Source organism: Mauremys mutica, chromosome 12, assembly GCF_020497125.1.
Source record: "Mauremys mutica isolate MM-2020 ecotype Southern chromosome 12, ASM2049712v1, whole genome shotgun sequence".
NCBI classification, from domain to species: Eukaryota; Metazoa; Chordata; order Testudines; family Geoemydidae; genus Mauremys; species Mauremys mutica.
The window spans coordinates 54,856,103-54,875,111 of record NC_059083.1 but is presented as its reverse complement, the minus strand read 5'-3'; the positions used below and the strand labels follow the sequence as shown (position 1 = coordinate 54,875,111).

The following is a 19,009-nucleotide window of genomic DNA, read 5'->3' as shown; positions in this document are numbered from 1 at the left end:
AGTGAAAGATACCTTAGCCCAGTAAAGAAAGAGGCACTGCAAATCATTTTAGGGATAATAGAATAACAGTGTAAACAGTGCACTTCACTCCCATGCAAGGCAGCAAACATTACTGTTGGCTTTCAGCCTCAAATTCTTCCCTCAAGGCATCCCTAATCCTTGAAGCCCTGTGCTGGGCCTCTCTATTAGCCCTGCTCTCTGGCTGTGCATATTCAGCCTCCAGGACTTGAACCTCGGTGGTCCATGCCTGACTGAATATTTCACCCTTCCCTTCACAAATATTATGGAGGGTACAGCAAGCGGATATAACCGCGGGGATGCTGCTTTCCCCCAAGTCTAGCTTCCCATACAAGGATCTCCAGCGGGCTTTTAAACGCCCAAAAGCACACTCCACAGTCATTCGGCACCGGCTCAGCCTGTAGTTGAACCGGTCCTTGCTCCTGTCAAGCTTCCCTGTATAGGGTTTCATGAGCCAAGGCAGTAACGGGTAAGCGGGGTCTCCAAGGATCACAATGGGCATTTCAACGTCCCCTACTGTGATCTTCCTGTCTGGGAAAAAAGTCCCTGCCTGCATCTTCCTGAACAGCCACTGTTCCGAAAGATGCGTGCATCATGCACCTTTCCAGGCCAGCCTGTGTAAATGTCAATGAAACGCCCACGGTGATCCACAAGTGCCTGGAGAACCATAGAGAAATACCCCTTACGATTAACGTACTCTGATGCCAGGTGGGGGGGGGGCCAGAATAGGAATATGCGTCCCATCTATCGCCCCTCCACAGTTAGGGAAACCCATTTGTGCAAAGCCATCCACAATGTCCTGCACGCTCCCCAGAGTCATGGTCTTTCTTAGCAGGATGCGATTAATTGCCTTGCAAACTTGCATCAAAACGATTCCAACGGTCGACTTTCCCACTCCAAACTGGTTCCCGACTGACCGGTAGCTGTCTGGAGTTGCCAGCTTCCAGATTGCAATAGCCACCTGCTTTTCCACCGTCAGGGCAGCTCTCAATCTTGTGTCCTTGCGCTGCAGAGTGGGGGCGAGCTCAGCCATGAAAGTGGCTTTTCTCATACGAAAGTTCTGCAGCCACTGCTCATCATCCCAGACTTCCATGACGATGTGATCCCACCAGTCAGTGCTTGTTTCCCGAGCCCAAAAGCGGCATTCAACGGTGCTGAGCATTTCCATGAATGCCACAAGCACTGTAGTGTCACACGCGGCAGGAGAATCGATATCGATATCATCGTCAGACTCCTCACTGTCACTTTGGAGCTGAAGGAATAGCTCGACTGCCAAACGTGTTGTGCTGGCGACACTCATCAGCACAGTCCTCAGCAGCTCGGGCTCCATTTCCCACAGCAATCGCGATTCACACACAGTAACAGAAAGACACTCACAATGGCGCCAAACGTTGCCGGAAAGACTGAATGCTGGGATGTGAAGTGATGCACCACGGGGCGTTGGCACAGGAAGCGGAATGACCCACACACTTCCTTCCCCTTCCCACAATACTCAGCGCCAAAATGGGACGAGGTGCTCTGTGGGATAGCTGCCCACAATGCACCTCTCAATACAGCGCTGGAAATGCTGCAAGTGTGGCCACACTGCAGCGCTGGTAGCTGTCAGTGTGGCCACACTCCAGCGCTGGCCCTACACAGCTGCATGACCAGCGCTGTAACTCCCAGCGCTGCAACTTGTAAGTGTAGCCAAGCCCTTAGGCTTTCTGCACCTCAGATCCCAATCTGGATGCTAGCAGTCCCCTATCTCCCAAATGTGTTGTGAGGAGAAATGTACTGAAGATCATGATGGGGACCAGATAAATACATGAGGCTGACAGAATGTCCTATACATAGGAGTGAATAAAATACTTCTAAAGAAGCCTCTCAGCCAGGCAAAGAACATGGTAACCTGCTGCCGAGGTGACCTGTGCGGGGGAGGGAAGTTCTCTTCCAGATTTTGAAATTTGGCTTTGTACTAAATTGCAATGAAAAATTACCACCACCACAACCCCCTGAATTCTTTCAGTTCAATCAGCACGTTTCAAAATGTTTCACTGTGAAAATGTCAGAACAGGATGTTGGGAAATTTTGTTTCTGTTTTCTTCCAAAATGAAATTCCAGAGCACATGGAACCACATATTTGGAAGTCAATAGTGAAGATAGGCATCAGAACGATTTTTCAAGTGGTCATGGTGGATTCTCCATCACAGGCAATTTTTAAATCAAGATTGATTTTTTTCAGATAAGCTCTAGCTCAGGAGTCCTCAACGTGGTGCCCATGGGCACCATGGTGCCCGCTGGGGCATCTAAGTCCGCCCGCGTACTGGCCAGTGGACAAGCATCCATCGAAATACCACCGACAAGCAGTGTCATCAGCGACGAAGTGGGTATTCACCCACGAAAGCTCATGCTCCAAAACGTCTGTTAGTCTATAAGGTGCCACAGGATTCTTTGCTGCTTTTACAGATCCAGACTAACACAGCTACCCCTCTGATACTCTGAGCCTTTAGTACCCCTCACTGGACACTGCTGTGGAGGGGGATGGGCAGAGCCAGGGGAATGGCAATTGGGGAGTGACAAAATTCTTGCCCCTCCTGAAGGTTTGGGGTGTCATCGGTTGTTTTGTTTTTGTTTTATTTTGAGGGGGAGTCTTTCTTTGAGGTTTCCTACAGAATTTACCCTCCTGGCTGCGGAGATCCTATTGGAGCATCACTGGTGTCTGGGATGGCTACAATGGCCCCAAGATTGATGGCAATATCCCCATTCATCCCCAAATAACAGAGTCAGTGGGTGCCAACCTTATGCTGAATGCCTCCCTGTTTCGACCTCCCCAAAACACTCCAACCTCTCCTGCCCTCCAGGGCATGACTGTGCCTGAGCACGAGGGACAAGCACCTGAGTGCTTGTCCCTCGTGGGACAAGTGGCTGGGAGTCTAGCACCAAGACTGAGCAACTGAGGGGAAGGGAGCCCAGCAGAAGGACCATGGGCTTCAGGTATAATAGGCCAGGGGAGGCTAAGCCTTCTCAAACAGGATGCTGTGCACCTTCATTTGGATGCATTTGAGAGCACGGATGCCTGGGCTGTGGCCATGCCTGCGCTCTGCCCCAAAGCACCACTCCCGCTCTTCCCCCCGCACTGCCTCTCCCACTATTCTCCTCTTCCCATCCCCACTCCACCTTTCCCCCATCCCAAGACCTGCCCTCGCTCTGCACCTTCCCATCCCCTTCCCTTCCCGTAAGGCCCCACCGCCTGCTGAGTTGCTCCCCTCCTCCACCCCCACACCCCGCGAGGCCCTCACCTCCTTGTGGGACTATAACATTTTTCACACAACAGTTGTACCAGTTTAAAGGTTGTCTACATGGGGAAATTTTACAAGTGTAGTTGCACAAATATACTGATATAGCTCTGCTGGTATAACGCCCCTAAACTAAGGACTGGGGGAAAGGCAACAGGTGTTAAAGAGCACATGGGTTGGACAGAGAGAGCCTTAGGGGAGGATTTATCAAAGGGGCCCCTCTAAATCATAGTAAAGAAGAGAGGATAGAAATTGCTGAAGTACGGGTAGGAACCAAAGCGAAAAAGTCAATTGAAAAAGAGTCCCATTCAATTATATCACATGAAGGCAGACAACTAATTATTGACAAATATTATAAGTGCTTGTATGCAAATACTAGACATCTAAATACTAAGATGGGTGAATTTGAGTGCCTGGTGTTAAATGAGGACCTTGATATAATAGACATCATAGAAATCTGATGTAATGACGATCATCAAAGTAACATGGTAATACCAGGGTACAAAATACATGGGAGTGACAAAGTAGGTCATGCTGGTGGAACAGTGACAATATATGTAAAAGAAAGCATAGAGTCAAATCTAGTAAAAATCTTAAACAGTGTCATAGAATCTCTATGGATAGTAATTCCATGCTTGAATAATAAGAGTATAGTCATAGGAACATATTACCGACCACCTGACCAGGATGGTAATGGTGATGGTGAAATGCTCAGAGAGATCAGAGGGGCTACAAAAAACAATAATAATGTGTGATTTAAACTATTCCTATATTGACTGGGTACATGTCACCCCAGGACGGGATGCAGAGATAAAGTTTCTCGACACCTTCATTGACTGCTTCTTGCAACAGCTAGTCCTGGAACCCACAAGGGGAGAGGCAATTCTTGATTTGGTCCTAAGTGGAGCACAGGATCTGTCCAAGAGGTGACTATAGCTGAACCACTTGGTAATAGCGACCAGAATGTAGTTAAATTTAACATCCGGGGGAGGGGACTACCAAAGTAAGCCACAAGAGTAGAATTTAACTTCAAATAGGGAAACTACACAAAAATGAGGAAGGTAGTTAAGCAGAAATTAAAAGGAACAGTCACAAGAGTGAAGTGTCTACAAACTGCATGGAAACTATTTTAAAACACCATAATAGAGGATCAAACTAAATGTACATTCCAAATAAAAAATCAAAACAAAAAACAGTAAGGCAGCCAAGTTAAATTGAAAGTCAAATCCTACTGAGGACAATAGAAAGGAGCAGAAATTCTGGCAAGTGTAAAAGTATAAAGAGGCAGGGCAAAAACCAACTAGCAAAAGACACAAACACTAACAGCAAAATAAAAAGAAAGACATCAGAAGCATGAAGCCTGCCAAACAATCAATGGGGCCACTGGGAACTAGTCTACACTAGAATCACTACAGTGGAGCTGCTCTTTGCTGACGGGAGAGAGCTCTCCCATCAGCGTAATTATGCCACTTCCTTGAGCAGCATTAGCTATGTTGACGGGAAAGCTTCTCCCATTGACTCAGCGCTGTCCACACCGGTGCGTAGGTCGGTGTAACTTACATTGTTCATGGGGGGAGGAGGGGGTGCTTTTCCACACCCTTGAGTGACTTGAGTTATACTGAAGTAACCGTTAGTGTGTACAAGCCCCGGATGATCAAAGTGCTAAGGGAGCACTCATAGGCATGCGCAGCACATTTCGTTAGGGTGTGCACCCAGGGAATTTTTTTTTTAAGGCAAACATCATAAAGGTTGGGGTGCGGAAGGGAGTGCAGGGTGTGGGGGGGGTGCAGTGTGCAGGAAGGGGCTCAGGGCAAGGGATTGGGGCAGAGGAGGGGTGCGGAGTGTATAAGGGGGCTCAGGGAAGGGGGTTGGGGTGCAGGAGTGGTGCGGAGTGCAGCAGGGGGCTCAGGGCAGGGGGTTGGAGTGCAAGAGGGGTGCAAGGTGCAGCAAGGGGCTCAGAGCAGAGAGTTGGGGTGCAGGGTGCAGGAAGGGGTTCAGGGCAAGGGGTTGGGGTGTGAGGTGCAGGCAGGGGCCTCAGGGCAGAGAGTTGGGGTGCAGGACGGGTGTGGGTGCAGGCAGGGGCCTCAGGGCAGAGGGTTGGGGTGCAGGGTGTGGCAGGGGGCTCAGGGCAGGGAGTTGGGGTACAGGAGGAGTGTGGGGTGCAGCAGGGGGCTCAGGACAGGGACTTGGGGTGCAGGAGGGTGCAGCAGCGGGCTCAGGACAGGGACTTGGGGTGCAGGAGAGGAACAGGGGTGCAGGCAAGGGGCTCAGGACAGGGAGTTGGGGTATAGGAGGGATACAGGGGTGCAGGCAGGGGCCTCAGGGCAGAGAGTTGGGGTGCAGGAGGGGTATGGGGTGCAGGAGGGGGCTCAAGGCAGGGAGTTGGGGGGGGTGCAGGAGGGGTTCAGGCTCTGGTCCAGCGCCGCTTACCTGCAGCGGCTCAGGGTGGCAGCAGCGAGCTCCCTGCCTGCGTACCCTGGCCCCACACCATGCCGTTCATCACATCCACTTGCGGCCCCTCGGGGGGGCACAGGGCTCGTGCACTGCCCTTGCCATGCCTCCAGGTACCTTCCCTGTACCCAGCCAATGGGAGCTGCAGAGAGCAGTGCCTGGAGCAATGCATGGAGCCCTCTGCCCCCACCCCCTGGGGCCCCAGGGACGTGGTCCTGGCTGCTTCTGAGAGCGGTGTGGGGCCTGCGGCTCCACGGGGGGCATGGCCCACAGATCGGATCCAAAGCCCTGAGGGGCTGGATCCGGCCCGCAGGCATTAGGGTGCACCTGGGCACACCCGGCACATCCCATGCACATGCATATGGGAGCACTCAAGGAAGACAAGACTGCTGCGGAGAAGCTAAATTAATTATTTGCGTTGGTCTTTACTGCAGGGATGTGATTTCCACATCTGAGCCATTCCTTTTAGGTGACAAAACTGAGGCACTGTCATAGGGTATGTCTACACTACGGGATTATTCCGATTTTACAGAAACTGGTTTTTTTAAAACAGATTGTATAAAGTCGAGTGCACGCGGCCAGACTAAGCACATTAATTCGGTGGTGTGCATCCATGTACTGAGGCTAGCGTCGATTTCCGGAGCATTGCACTGTGGTTAGCTATCCCATAGGTATCCCATAGTTCCCGCAGTCTCCCCCGTCCATTGGAATTCTGGGTTGAGATCCCAATGCATGATGGGGCCAAAACAGTGTCGCGGGTGATTCTGGGTAAATGTCGTCACTCAATCCTTCCTCCGTGAAAGCAACGGCAGACAATCATTTCGCACCCTTTTTCCCTGGATTGCCCTGGCAGACGCCATAGCATGGCAACCATGGAGCCTGTTTTGCCTTTTGTCACTGTCATCGTATGTGTACTGGATGCTGCTGACAGATGCGGTACTGCAGTGCTACACAGCAGCATTCATTCGCCTTTCCAAGGTAGCAGAGACGGTTACCAGCCCTATAATCACCGTCTGCAATTGGAAATTGCGATGATGGTTATCAATCCTTTTGTACCGTCTGCAATTGGAAATTGGCGATGACGGTTATCAATCCTTTTGTACCATCTGCTGCTGTCATGGGTGCTCCTGGCTGGCCTCACTGAGCTCGGCTGGGGGCGCATGGACAAAAATGGGAATGACTCCCCAGGTCATTCCCTTCTTTATGTTTTGTCTAAAAATAGAGTCAGTCCTGCCTAGAATATGGGGCAAGTCTACTAGACAACCAGAGACCACAGCCGCTCCGGGTCAGAGCCCCAGATATCCCGCAGAAATGATGAGCTGCATGCCATTCTAGGGGGTGCCCCTGCAACAACCCCACCCATTGCTTCCCTCCTCCCACACCCCTCCTGGGCTACCATGGCAGTTATCCCCCCATTTGTGTGATGAAGTAATAAAGAATGCAGGAATAAGAAACACTGACTTTTTAGTGAGATAAAATGAGGGGGAGGCAGCCTCCAGCTGCTATGATAGTCCAGGCAGTACAGAATCTTCATTAGGCCTGAAAGGGGGGTGGGGGTGAGGCGCTCAGCCTCCAGTTGCTATGATGAGGACGGTTTTCAATCCTTTTGTACCGTCTGCCGGGAATGACAGGGAGTCATTCCCATTTTTGCCCAGGCGCCCCTGGCCGACCTCACTGAGGCCCGCCAGGAGCACTCACGGGATGATGAGGACGGTTTCCAAGCCTTTTGTACCATCTGCCATCGGGGAGGGGAGGGGAGGTGATGCTGCTGTTCAGCGCCGCAGCACCGCGTCTACCAGCAGCATGCAGTAGGCATACGGTGACATTGAAAAAAGGCGAGAAACGATTTTTTTCCCTTTTCTTTCACCGGGGAGGGAGGGGGGTAAATTGACGTCATATACCCTGAACCACCCGGGAGAATGTTTTTGACCCTTCAGGCATTGGGAGCTCAGCCAAGAATGCAAATGCTTTTTGGAGACTGCAGGGACTGTGGGATAGCTGGAGTCCTCAGTCCCCCCCACTCCCTCCATGAGCGTCCATTTGATTCTTTGGCTTTCCATTACACTTGTCACGCAGCACAGTTTTGAGTCCCTGCTGTGGCCTCTGTCTGGAGATTTTTTCAAATGCTTTGGCATTTCGTCTTCTGGAACAGAGCTCTGATAGAACAGATTTGTCTCCCCATAAAGCGATCAGATCCAGTATCTCCCGTACAGTCCATGCTGATCAGCTCTCCACGCTGGGCAAACAGGAAATTAAATTCAAAAGTTCACGGGGCTTTTCCTGTCTACCTGGCCAGTGCATCCGACTCCAGATTGCTGTCCAGAGTGGTCACAATGGTGCACTGTGGGATAGCTCCCAGAGGCCAATACCGTCAAATTGTGGCCACACTAACCCTAATCCAAAATGGCAATACCGATTTGAGCGCTACTCCCCTTGTCGGGGAGGAGTACAGATATCGATATTAAGAGCCCTTTATATCAAAATAAAGGGCTTCGTTGTGTAGATGGGTGCAGGGTTAATTCGGTTTAACGCTGCTAAATTCGGTATAAACGCGTAGTCTAGACCAGGCCATAGATTCAGGTGTCAGTAGAGGAGGGTTTGAAACAAATTGATAAATTACACAGTAATAAGTCACCAGGACCAGATGATATCACCCAAGAGTTCTGAAGGAATTCAAAATATGAAATTAGAGAGACAAGATGGGTGAGATAATATCTTTTATTGGGCCAACTTCTAGTGGTGAGAGAGACAAGCTTTCCAGCTTACACAGAGTTCTTCTTCAGGGCTGGGAAATGTACTCAGAGTATCCCAGCTAAATACAAAGTGGAACAGACTGTTTAGCGTTACTAGTTAACACATATTTCAAGGGACCATTCACGGTGAAGTTAGTCCCATAAAAGATATTACCTCACCCACATTGTCTCTCTAATATCCTGGGACTGACATGGCTACAATGACACTATATCAAATATGAAATGGCAGAACTACTAACTGTGGTATGTACAGTAATCTATTGCTAAAATCAGCCTCTGTACCAGATGACTGGAGGATAACTAACAATGCAATTTAAAAAAAAAAAGTCTCCAGAGGAGAGCCTGACAATTACAGGCCAGTGAGCCTAACTTAAGTACCAGGCAAATTCATTGAAACAATAGTAAAGAACAGAAATATCAGAAACATAGATAAACATAATATGCTGAAGAATAGTCAACATAGCTTTTGTAAAGGGAAATCAAGCCTCACCAATCTGTTAGAATTCTTTGAGAGTTTCAACAAGTATATGAACAAGGGTTATCCAATTGATATAGAGTACTTGAACTTCCAGAAAGCATTTGATAAGGTCCCACACTAAGAGCTCTTGAGCAAAGTAGGCAGTCATGGGATAAGAGGGAAGGTCCACTCATGGATCAGTAATTGATTAAAAGATAGGAAAGAGGTAAATAGTGGGGTCCCCCAAGGATCTGTATTAGGACCAGTGCTGTTCAACATATTCAACATATGCGAACCAGCTGAGCAGCGAACAGCAGAGAGGCAAACAGAAGGAGTTTGCCTGGGATCCCTCTGAGCAGAGGTACGCTAAGTGCTGCAGTAGGGGGACTGCGCTGGTGAGTATCTGAGTGTCTGTTGGGGGGGCAGTTTTGCAGTTTGACTGTGTGCTTGATTGTTTGATTGCTTGTTTGACCAGTTTGATTTGGGAGTGCTTTGTTCCAGCTGGGCCTGACTGTTATAAAAAGGCAGTCAGCTGCGAACCAGCTGAGCAGCGAACAGCAGAGAGGCAAACAGAAGGAGTTTGCCTGGGAGTTGGCTTGGAGAGAGCTCTTAGAAGGAAGAGACCATGGATGCTGAGCAATCCGCCGTTGTGACCTGCACAGGATGCGCCATGTTCGTCTTCCTTCCACAGGATAGGAGCGACTTTGTCTGTACAAAGTGCAAGCTGATCTCCATCTTGGAAGAGAAGATTCAAGGTCTGGAGAAACGAATAACAACCCTGCGTTCCATAAAAGAAAATGAGGATTTCCTGGATAGACGTCAGGATCAGCTGCAGCGGGCACAATGTTCTGAAGATTCAGAGCAGGCTACGCAGCGGGGACAGAAGGCCAGCGAGGATAAGTGGCGGCATGTGACTTCCAGAAGGGGAAAGAGTACCAGAAACATCCACGTACCAGAAACACAGATACAGGTGAGCAACCGTTTTCGTGTTCTCTCCACAGGTACTAGTGCAGAGAGTGGAGTGGATGATACACCTGAGGGAACAGAGCAGAAGGAGACTCCACTGATTGGAAGGCATGAGATGCGCCGTCCTAGGGATGGGGGTTCCACGACCACCACTCCCAAGAGGAGGAGGAGGAGGGTGGTGGTGGTCGGCGACTCTCTCCTCAGGGGGACTGAGTCATCTATCTGCCGCCCTGACCGGGAAAACCGAGAGGTGTGCTGCTTGCCAGGGGCTAGGATTCACGATGTGACGGAGAGACTGCCGAGACTCATCAAGCCCTCGGATCGCTACCCCTTCCTGCTTCTCCACGTGGGCACCAATGATACTGCCAAGAATGACCTTGAGCGTATCACTGCAGACTACGTAGCTCTGGGAAGAAGGATAAAGGAGTTTGAGGCGCAAGTGGTGTTCTTGTCTATCCTCCCCGTGGCAGGAAAAGGCCAGGGTAGAGACCATCGAATCGTGGAAATCAACGAATGGCTACGCAGATGGTGTCGGAGAGAAGGGTTTGGATTCTTTGACAATGGGATGGTCTTCCAAGAAGAAGGATTGCTAGGCAGAGATGGGCTCCACCTCACGAAGAGAGGGAAGAGCATCTTTGCAAGCAGGCTGGCTAACCTAGTGAGGAGGGCTTTAAACTAGGTTCACCGGGGGAAGGAGATCAAAGCCCTGAGGTAAGTGGGGAAGTGGGATACCGGGAGGAAGCACAAGCAGGAGACTGCAAGAGGGGAGGACTTCTGTCTCAGACCGAGAAAGCAGGACAATCAGCGAGTTATCTCAAGTGCCTATACACAAATGCAAGAAGCCTGGGGAACAAGCAGGGAGAACTAGAAGTCCTGGCACAGTCAGGGAATTATGATGTAATTGGAATAACAGAGACTTGGTGGGATAACTCACATGATTGGAGTACTGTCATGGATGGATATAAACTATTCAGGAAGGACAGGCAGGGCAGAAAAGGTGGGGGAGTTGCGTTGTACGTAAGAGAGCAGTATGACTGCTCAGAGCTCCAGTATGAAACTGCAGAAAAACCTGAGTGTCTCTGGATTAAATTTAGAAGTATGAACAACAAGGGTAATGTCGTGGTGGGAGTCTGCTACAGACCACCGGACCAGGGGGATGAGGTGGACGAGGCTTTCTTCCAGCAACTAACAGAAGTTGCTAGATCACAGGCCCTGGTTCTCATGGGTGACTTTAATCACCCCGATATCTGCTGGGAGAGCAATACAGCAGTGCACAGACAATCTAGGAAGTTTCTGGAAAGTGTAGGGGACAATTTCCTGGTGCAAGTGCTGGAGGAACCAACTAGGGGAAAAGCTCTTCTTGACCTGCTGCTCACAAACAGGGAAGAAATAGTAGAGGAAGCAATAGTGGATGGGAACCTGGGAGGCAGTGACCATGAGATGGTCAAGTTCAGGATCCTGACACAAGGAAAAAGGGAAAGCAGTAGAACAGAGACCCTGGACTTCAGAAAAGCAGACTTCGACTCCCTCAGGGAACTGATGGGCAAGGTCCCCTGGGAGAATAACATGACGGGGAAAGGAGTCGAGGAAAGCTGGCTGTATTTCAAAGAAACCTTATTGAGGTTGCAGGAACAAACCATCCCGATGTGTAGGAAGAAAAGTAAATATGGCAAGCGACCAGCTTGGCTTAACAGTGAAATCCTTGCTCGTCTTAAACACAAAAGAACAGCTTACAAGAAGTGGAAGATTGGACAAATAACCAGGGAGGAGTATAAAAGTATTGTTCAGGCATGCAGGTGTGAAATCAGGAAGGCCAAATCACACTTGGAGTTGCAGCTAGCCGGAGATGTTAGGAGTAACAAGAAGGGTTTCTTTAGGTATGTTAGCAACAGGAAGAAAGTCAAGGAAAGTGTGGGCCCCTTGCTGAATGAGGGAGGGAACCTAGTGACGGAGGATGTGGAGAAAGCTAGTGTACTCAATGCTTTTTTTGCCTCTGTCTTCACAGACAAGGTCAGCTCCCAGACAGCTGCACTCTGCAGCACGGTATGGGGAGGAGGTGACCAGCTCTCTGTGGAGAAAGAAGTAGTTCGGGGCTATTTAGGAAAGCTGGACAAGCACAAGTCCATGGGACCGGATGCGCTGCATCCGAGGGTGCTAAAGGAGTTGGCCGATGAGATTGCAGAGCCATTGGCCATTATCTTTGAAAAATCATGGCGATCGGGGGAGGTCCCGGATGACTGGAAAAAAGCTAATGTAGTGCCCATCTTTAAAAAAGGGAAGAAGGAAGATCCAGGGAACTACAGGCAAGTCAGTCTCACCTCAGTCCCTGGAAAAATCATGGAACAGGTCCTCAAGGAATCAATCCTGAACCACTTAAAGGAGGGGAAAGTGATCAGGAACAGTCAGCATGGATTCACTAAGGGCAAGTCATGCCTGACTAATGTAATTGACTTCTATGACGAGATAACCGGCTCTGTGGATGAGGGGAAAGCAGTGGATGTACTATTTCTGGACTTTAGCAAAGCTTTTGATACAGTCTCCCACAGTATTCTTGCCAGCAAGTTAAAGAAGTATGGGCTGGATGAATGGACGGTAAGGTGGATAGAAAACTGGCTAGATGGTCGGGCTCAATGGGTAGTGATCAATGGTTCCATGTCTAGTTGGCAGCCGGTATCAAGTGGAGTGCCCCAAGGGTCGGTACTGGGGCCAGTTTTATTCAATATCTTCATTAACGATCTGGAGGATGGTGTGGACTGCACCCTTAGCAAGTTTGCAGATGACACTAAACTGGGAGGAGTGGTTGATACGCTGGAGGGTAGGGCTAGGATACAGAGGGACCTAGACAAATTAGAGGATTGGGCCAAAAGAAATATGATGAGGTTCAACAAGGACAAGTGCAGAGTCCTGCACTTAGGACGGAAGAATCCCATGCACTGCTACAGACTAGGGACCGAATGGCTGGGCAGCAGTTCTGCAGAAAAGGACCTAGGGGTTACGGTGGACGAAAAGCTGAATATGAGTCAACAGTGTGCCCTTGTTGCCAAGAAGGCTAACGGCATTTTGGATTGTATAAGTAGGGGCATTTCCAGCAGATCAAGGGATGTGATCATTCCCCTCTACTCAGCACTGGTGAGGCCTCATTTGGAGTACTGTGTCCAGTTTTGGGCCCCACACTACAAGAAGGATGTGGATAAATTGGAGAGAGTCCAGCGGAGGGCAACAAAAATGATTAGGGGGCTGGAGCACATGACTTATGAGGAGAGGCTGAGGGAACTGGGATTGTTTAGTCTGCAGAAGAGAAGAATGAGGGGGGATTTGATAGCTGCTTTCAACTACCTGAAAGGGGGTTCCAAAGAGGATGGATCTAGACTGTTCTCAGTGGTAGAAGATGACACAACAAGGAGTAATGGTCTCAAGTTGCAGAGGGGGAGGTTTAGGCTGGATATTAGGAAAAACTTTTTCACTAGTAGGGTGGTGAAGAACTGGAATGGGTTACCTAGGGAGGTAGTGGAATCTCCTTCCTTAGAGGTTTTTAAGGTCAGGCTTGACAAAGCCCTGGCTGGGATGATTTAGTTGGGTTTGGTCCTGCTTTGAGCAGGGGGTTGGACTAGATGACCTCCTGAGGTCCCTTCCAACCCTGAGATTCTATGATTCTATGATTCTATGTGTACACAATGTAAATAAAAGTTGCTAAAAATGCCCAAAGTATTCTGCAAAGCAATAGCTCGTAACCAAAAATATTCTAAAGCAAGCCTGGTAACTCCACCTAAAAAAAAAAAAATCTAATCTATAAAAAAATCCAACCCACAGTGGGCTGACTCGGCCTGGCATTGTCCGGTAAAAAAGCTACCTGGGTCTAAAAGCATGTAAACCCATCTTCCCTCCCCCTTCCTTTCCGTGTGGGCTGCTAACAGTCTAATCATCTCACTAAACGCAACAGAAGTAAGCGGCACCGTCTCCCTAAAACTAGCTGACACTCTTTGCTAAAAAAAGGTGTAAAAGGGCCGTGTCCATCCTCATTAGCCTCTCCTGTGTAAGTACCTTGTAAAAAAAACCAAAACACCTTAGTTTATAAGCCGCTAGCGCGAACAGGGCATCCTCCCTGTGTGTGTAATTAAAAAATGGGTAAAAAAAACAGTCTAAGCATTCCCTCTCACCCCCTAAGGTTGCCCCAGCATATTACATGTACGTACATTATGGTCCTAAAACCTGCAGGTATTTAAAAAATTAAAATCTTTACACGCATAAAAATCCATCCAAACAATGCCCACTAAAAGGTTCCTTCAATCTAAATAAAATTATACATCTAAAAAAAGCTTTTAATCACCAAAAAAGCCTCTAACATAGTGTAAGCAATTTGTCTATTACAAAAAAACCAGTTAATTTAAAATTCAGCTTGGCCCAAAAATAAAAAAAATGTTGCTCTGCGTTCAAGGTCAAAATCAATGCAAACCATGCTAAGTACAAACAAAACAAAACAAAAAAAAAACCTGCTTTCGGCCCCAGCTGGCTGTAAAAAAAATATAAACAAAGGCAAACCAAAGGCAATATCCAACAGTGTGCCTTTGCAAACCTGAAGCCGGTGTGGCTTGGTAATACTAAAAAAAGCCACAGGCAGCCAACCTAAACTAAAATCTCTAAAAGCCACAAAAAATCCCAATTGGACATTAGGAAAAACTTCCTGTCAGGATAGTGAAGCACTGGAATAAATTGCCTAGAGAGGTTGTGGAATCTCTATCATTGGAGATTTTTAAGAGCATGTTAGACAAACACCTGTCAGAGATGGGCTAGATAATACTTAGTCCTGCCATGAGTGCAGGGGACTGAACTAGAACACCTCGAGGTCCTTTCCTATCCTATGGATTCTGTGGTTGTTACAACTGTCTCTGCAAGACTGAAGAGCCCATTATCAAATATTTATTCCCCACGTAGGTTCTTATAGACTGTAATTAAGTTACCCTTAGCCTTCTCTTTGTTAAGCTAAATAGATTGAGCTTCTTGAATCTATCATCATATACAGCCACATTTACCCTACAAACTTTGGTCAACACAAGTTACATCAGCATGCAGCTACCAAAGTCTACCAGGGATCGGCAACCTTTAGCATGCGGCTCACCAGGGTAAGAACCCTGGCAGGCTGAGCCAGTTTGTTTACCTGCCGCATCCGCAGGTTAGGCCGATCACGGCTCCCACTGGCTGCGGTTCACCGCTTCAAGCCAATGGGGGCGGCGGGAAACAGCAGCCAACACATCCCTTGGCCCACACCGCATCCCACTGCCCTCATTGGCCTGTAGCGGCGAACTGCGGCCTTGGGAGCCACAATCAGCCGAACCTGCGGAGGTGGCAGGTAAACAAACTGGCCCGGCTCACCAGGGTGCTTACCAAAGCTGCGTGCCAAAGGTTGCTGATCCCTGGTCTATACATTGCTTGGGCATATATATACTTGGCTGCTTGTGTCAGCGCTGCATGTACTCACCTGGAGTGCTTGTGTTAGAATTTATAGGGTTAGAAGGGACTGCAAGGGTCATTTAGCCTAACCCTCTGCCAAGAGGCAGGATCTGTTGTGTCTAAAGCATCCAGAACAGATGGCTATCCAGCCTCCTTTTGAAAACCTCCAGTGAAGGCACTTCCATGACCTCCCTAGCCAGTCTGTTCCATTGTCTTGCTGTTCCTACAGCTAGGAAGTTTTTTCCTGAAATTTTTTCCATTTTCTTTATGGCAGCCTTTCAAGTATCTGAAGACTGCTGTCATGTCCCCCTTTCATCTCCTCTTTTCCAAACTAAACATACCCAGTTCAGCCTTTGCTCATATGACTTGCATTTGATCATTGTTGCATGCCTCTGGATCCTTTTTAGTTTCTATACATCCTTTCTATACATTGGTAACCAAAACTGGACACAGTACTCCACTAACCAGCACCGAGTAGAGCAGTTCTATCGGCTCCTGTGACTTGCATGCTATGACTCTGCTAATGCAACCTAAAATTGCCTTTCCTTTTTTTGCAACAGCGTTGCACTGTTGACTCATGTTGGGGATGTAATCCACAATTCCCAGATCCTTCTCAGCAGTGCTGCTGCCAAGCCAGTTATTCCCCATACAGTATTTGTGCATTTGTTTTTTCATCCCCCATTGTAGCACCTTACATTTGTCTATGCTGAATTTCATTCTGCGGTTCTGCCACCATGTCTGTTCCTCCCTGTTCTGCAGTGCTATCCCATCCCGCTGGCCAGTGCTAGTTGGCAGAGACCCAAAGCGGTACTCCCCTCAGAAAACTGTCATGAAAAAGTAACTGCTCTATTTCATCCTTCTCTGCTAGCCATATTGCCGTGACTGTCTCCCACCCATCCGAAGCTGTCCAGCTGCATGACTGCCAGTACACACAGAACAGCCTGTTCATATTACGGACTGTCAGGACTATGTCCTCAACGGTAATTTCCCCATACTGTCTTTCTGCAGTTTGAAAATGTCACTCGCAAGGGACAAAAAAGGATGAATTATGGGATGCCAGAAGAGGAATCCTAGAAGTTTGTTAGTTTGACCCCAAGTCCCAGTTGGTTGTGGTAAGCATCCCACAATGCATCATGAAAAAGATCCCACAATGCAGAGAGCCCAGTGGTGGAACATTGTGTCCCAGGGTATCTGCTCAGGATGCTCCACAGTTATTTTGACCAAAGTGCAGAGCAACAATTCAGAAGGGAAGCAGCTAAAAGTGGCATAAACAAAGAAGAGTGGATGCATTCTTTCACAATAGTTATACTGATACAGTTAGAGCAGAAAAACATATAGCAGAAAAATCTGGCCTAACTTTCAATGAGTCTATCAGCCTCAAATTCAAATGTAAACCTGTGGCTTCAATTTCACTGTGTTCTTCATTTCACCCATCTTTACAACTACTTCATACAAACAGATGATTAACTTTACAATGGAATCTTTTAATAAACACTCCCCCCCCCACCCCCAACTCAGTCAATGAGGTATTTTTGGAGTACAGAGAATTATCTTCTATGTTTTTTCACTGTCTTGACTCTGAAGTGAACTTTGATATTTTTTGTGTTTTAAGTGCCTGTATAAAAAAAAAAAGGAGAGAGAAAGAAACAGCATGATAATTACACTGGAACAACAGTGCATTTAATGGACATAGATTCTAAATGTACAAGGGAGAATCAGTCTTGGGGTCAGCCCCTTTGGTCTGACCTAGTATGGCCGTTCTCATGGAATAGGAACAAGTAAATGGGTCATGGAGTTCACCTACTCATTACAGGGGCTGTGTAGTGTATACATGTATTGAAAAGAAAAACTGGAGACTCATGACAGTGTATGTATGTATGTAACTCTACTGGCAGATATCAGTAACTCAGTCATCTAACTAAACCTTCTAGATCTGTGAATTCATAGTAACTACAGGGGAATAAAAAGCACAGTCCAAGTGTAATTTCAACTGCTAGATTGTACAGTATAAATTAAACCCTTAAAGAGACTCCCCTGGAGGCCCCATTTCACCCCACAAAGATCAATTTTCACACTCTTGTCCTCTCCAGATAAAGGACTCTGAGCATTTGAGAAACTGGGATCTACCTCATTCCTCCTTGTTCAAAGCAAGAAAAATCACAATTAAACCATTGCCTTGATTCAGCGCCCAGAGCCCAGGATAGGTGTTTTGAAACTGATATCAGTAACTCCAACATTGCTCCTGTATGTATCAATTCGATTAAATAAAACACCGGAAAGAATAAACCAGAAGTTACAAGATAAAGATTGTTCTAGGTTTCTAGTACCAAACTTAAATGTAGGAGCTGAAGAGACACTCAGAGCTTCCTTGAGAAATGAGAATCAAATCCCATCACAACGTCTCAGTCTCTTGCTCTACAGGACTCCCTTCCAGGAAGGTGATTTTATTCTCTGCTTTAATAACTGTTACATGTCCTTGTTACCTGGCCACTCTAGCCTGGCCTGACACTCAGCTTCATGGGAATCGGCAAAGGTGTTATCCACATGGCCCATCCCTTGCCAGGACCCCTCTAGGGTTTGCATCCTGTGTGGATTCTCTGATATGTATTAAAGCAGGGATTGGCAACCTTTCAGAAGTGGTGTGCCGAGTCTTCATTTATTCACTCTAATTTAAGGTTGTGTGTGCCGGTAATACATGTTAATGTTTTTTAGAAGGTCTCTCTCTACAAGTCTATATATTATATAACTAAACTAGTGTTGTATTGTAAAATAAACAAGGTTTTCAAAATATTTAAGAAGCTTCATTTAAAAATTAAAATAAAATGTTGATCTTACGCCGCCGGCCCGCTCAGCCCGCTGCTGGTCTGGGGTTCTGTTCACCTAGGCCGGCAGTGAGCTGAGTGGGGCCTGCGGCCGGGACCCCAGCTGGAAAGGGTCTGGCAGCCAGAACTCCAGACTGGCAGTGGACTGTACAGGGTCTGGCAGCCAGAACCCCAGACCGACAGCCCACTGCCGCTGCCCACTGCCACAGCCCACTGCCCACTGCCGCTCAGGGGTTCCATCCGCCGGCTCCTGCCAGCAGCATCCCAGCTGCCGGACCCGCTCAGCCCGCTGCCGGTCTAGGGTCCTGGCCCTGCCCACATACAGTGGGTACCTACCTTCTCCCTGGTTCTGGCCCATTCTCTTCCTCTCTCTGCACTGAGCTGAGGGTGGCAGTGGACCGAGCACAGGGCTGGGGGTGAAGGGTCTGGCCAGCAGCTAGAATGAGGAAGGGGATTCAGGGTTGGGGCAGGAGGTTTGGGTGTGGGGGGCATTTACCTGGTCAGCTCCCATTTGGTGTGAGGGGTGCAGGTGGGAATGTGAGTGGGGGTGCAGGAGCTCCCGTTTGGTGCTCAGGGTGAGGGTGAGGATGTGTGGGGTGCATGGGATGTGGGGGGTGCAAGAGTCAGGGCAGAGGGCTTGGGGCATGTGAGGGGGTGCTGGTGTCAGGGTTAGGGGGCTGGGTATGCGTGAGGGTGCCAGAGTCAGGGCTGGGGTCATGGGGGGGTGAAGGAGTCAGAGGGCTGGGTGGTACAGGGCTCAGGGCAGGGGCCTGGGGTGCATGTGGGGGGGGCAGGGCTCGGGGCACAGGGCTGGGTGAC

At 48.5% G+C, this 19,009-nt stretch overlaps 1 protein-coding gene across 1 annotated transcript in view; it reads left to right on the top strand.

The window, feature by feature from the left end:
- Positions 1-18,051, top strand: part of LOC123345411 (zinc finger protein 250-like) — a 47,653-nt gene extending 29,602 nt beyond the window's left edge. The window contains exon 6 of the mRNA XM_044982263.1: positions 16,237-18,051. Within this exon, the coding sequence (XP_044838198.1) occupies positions 16,237-16,250 (14 nt within the window). The 3' untranslated portion in view covers positions 16,251-18,051. The remainder of the gene's footprint in view (positions 1-16,236) is intronic.
- The last annotated feature ends 958 nt before the right edge of the window (positions 18,052-19,009 follow it).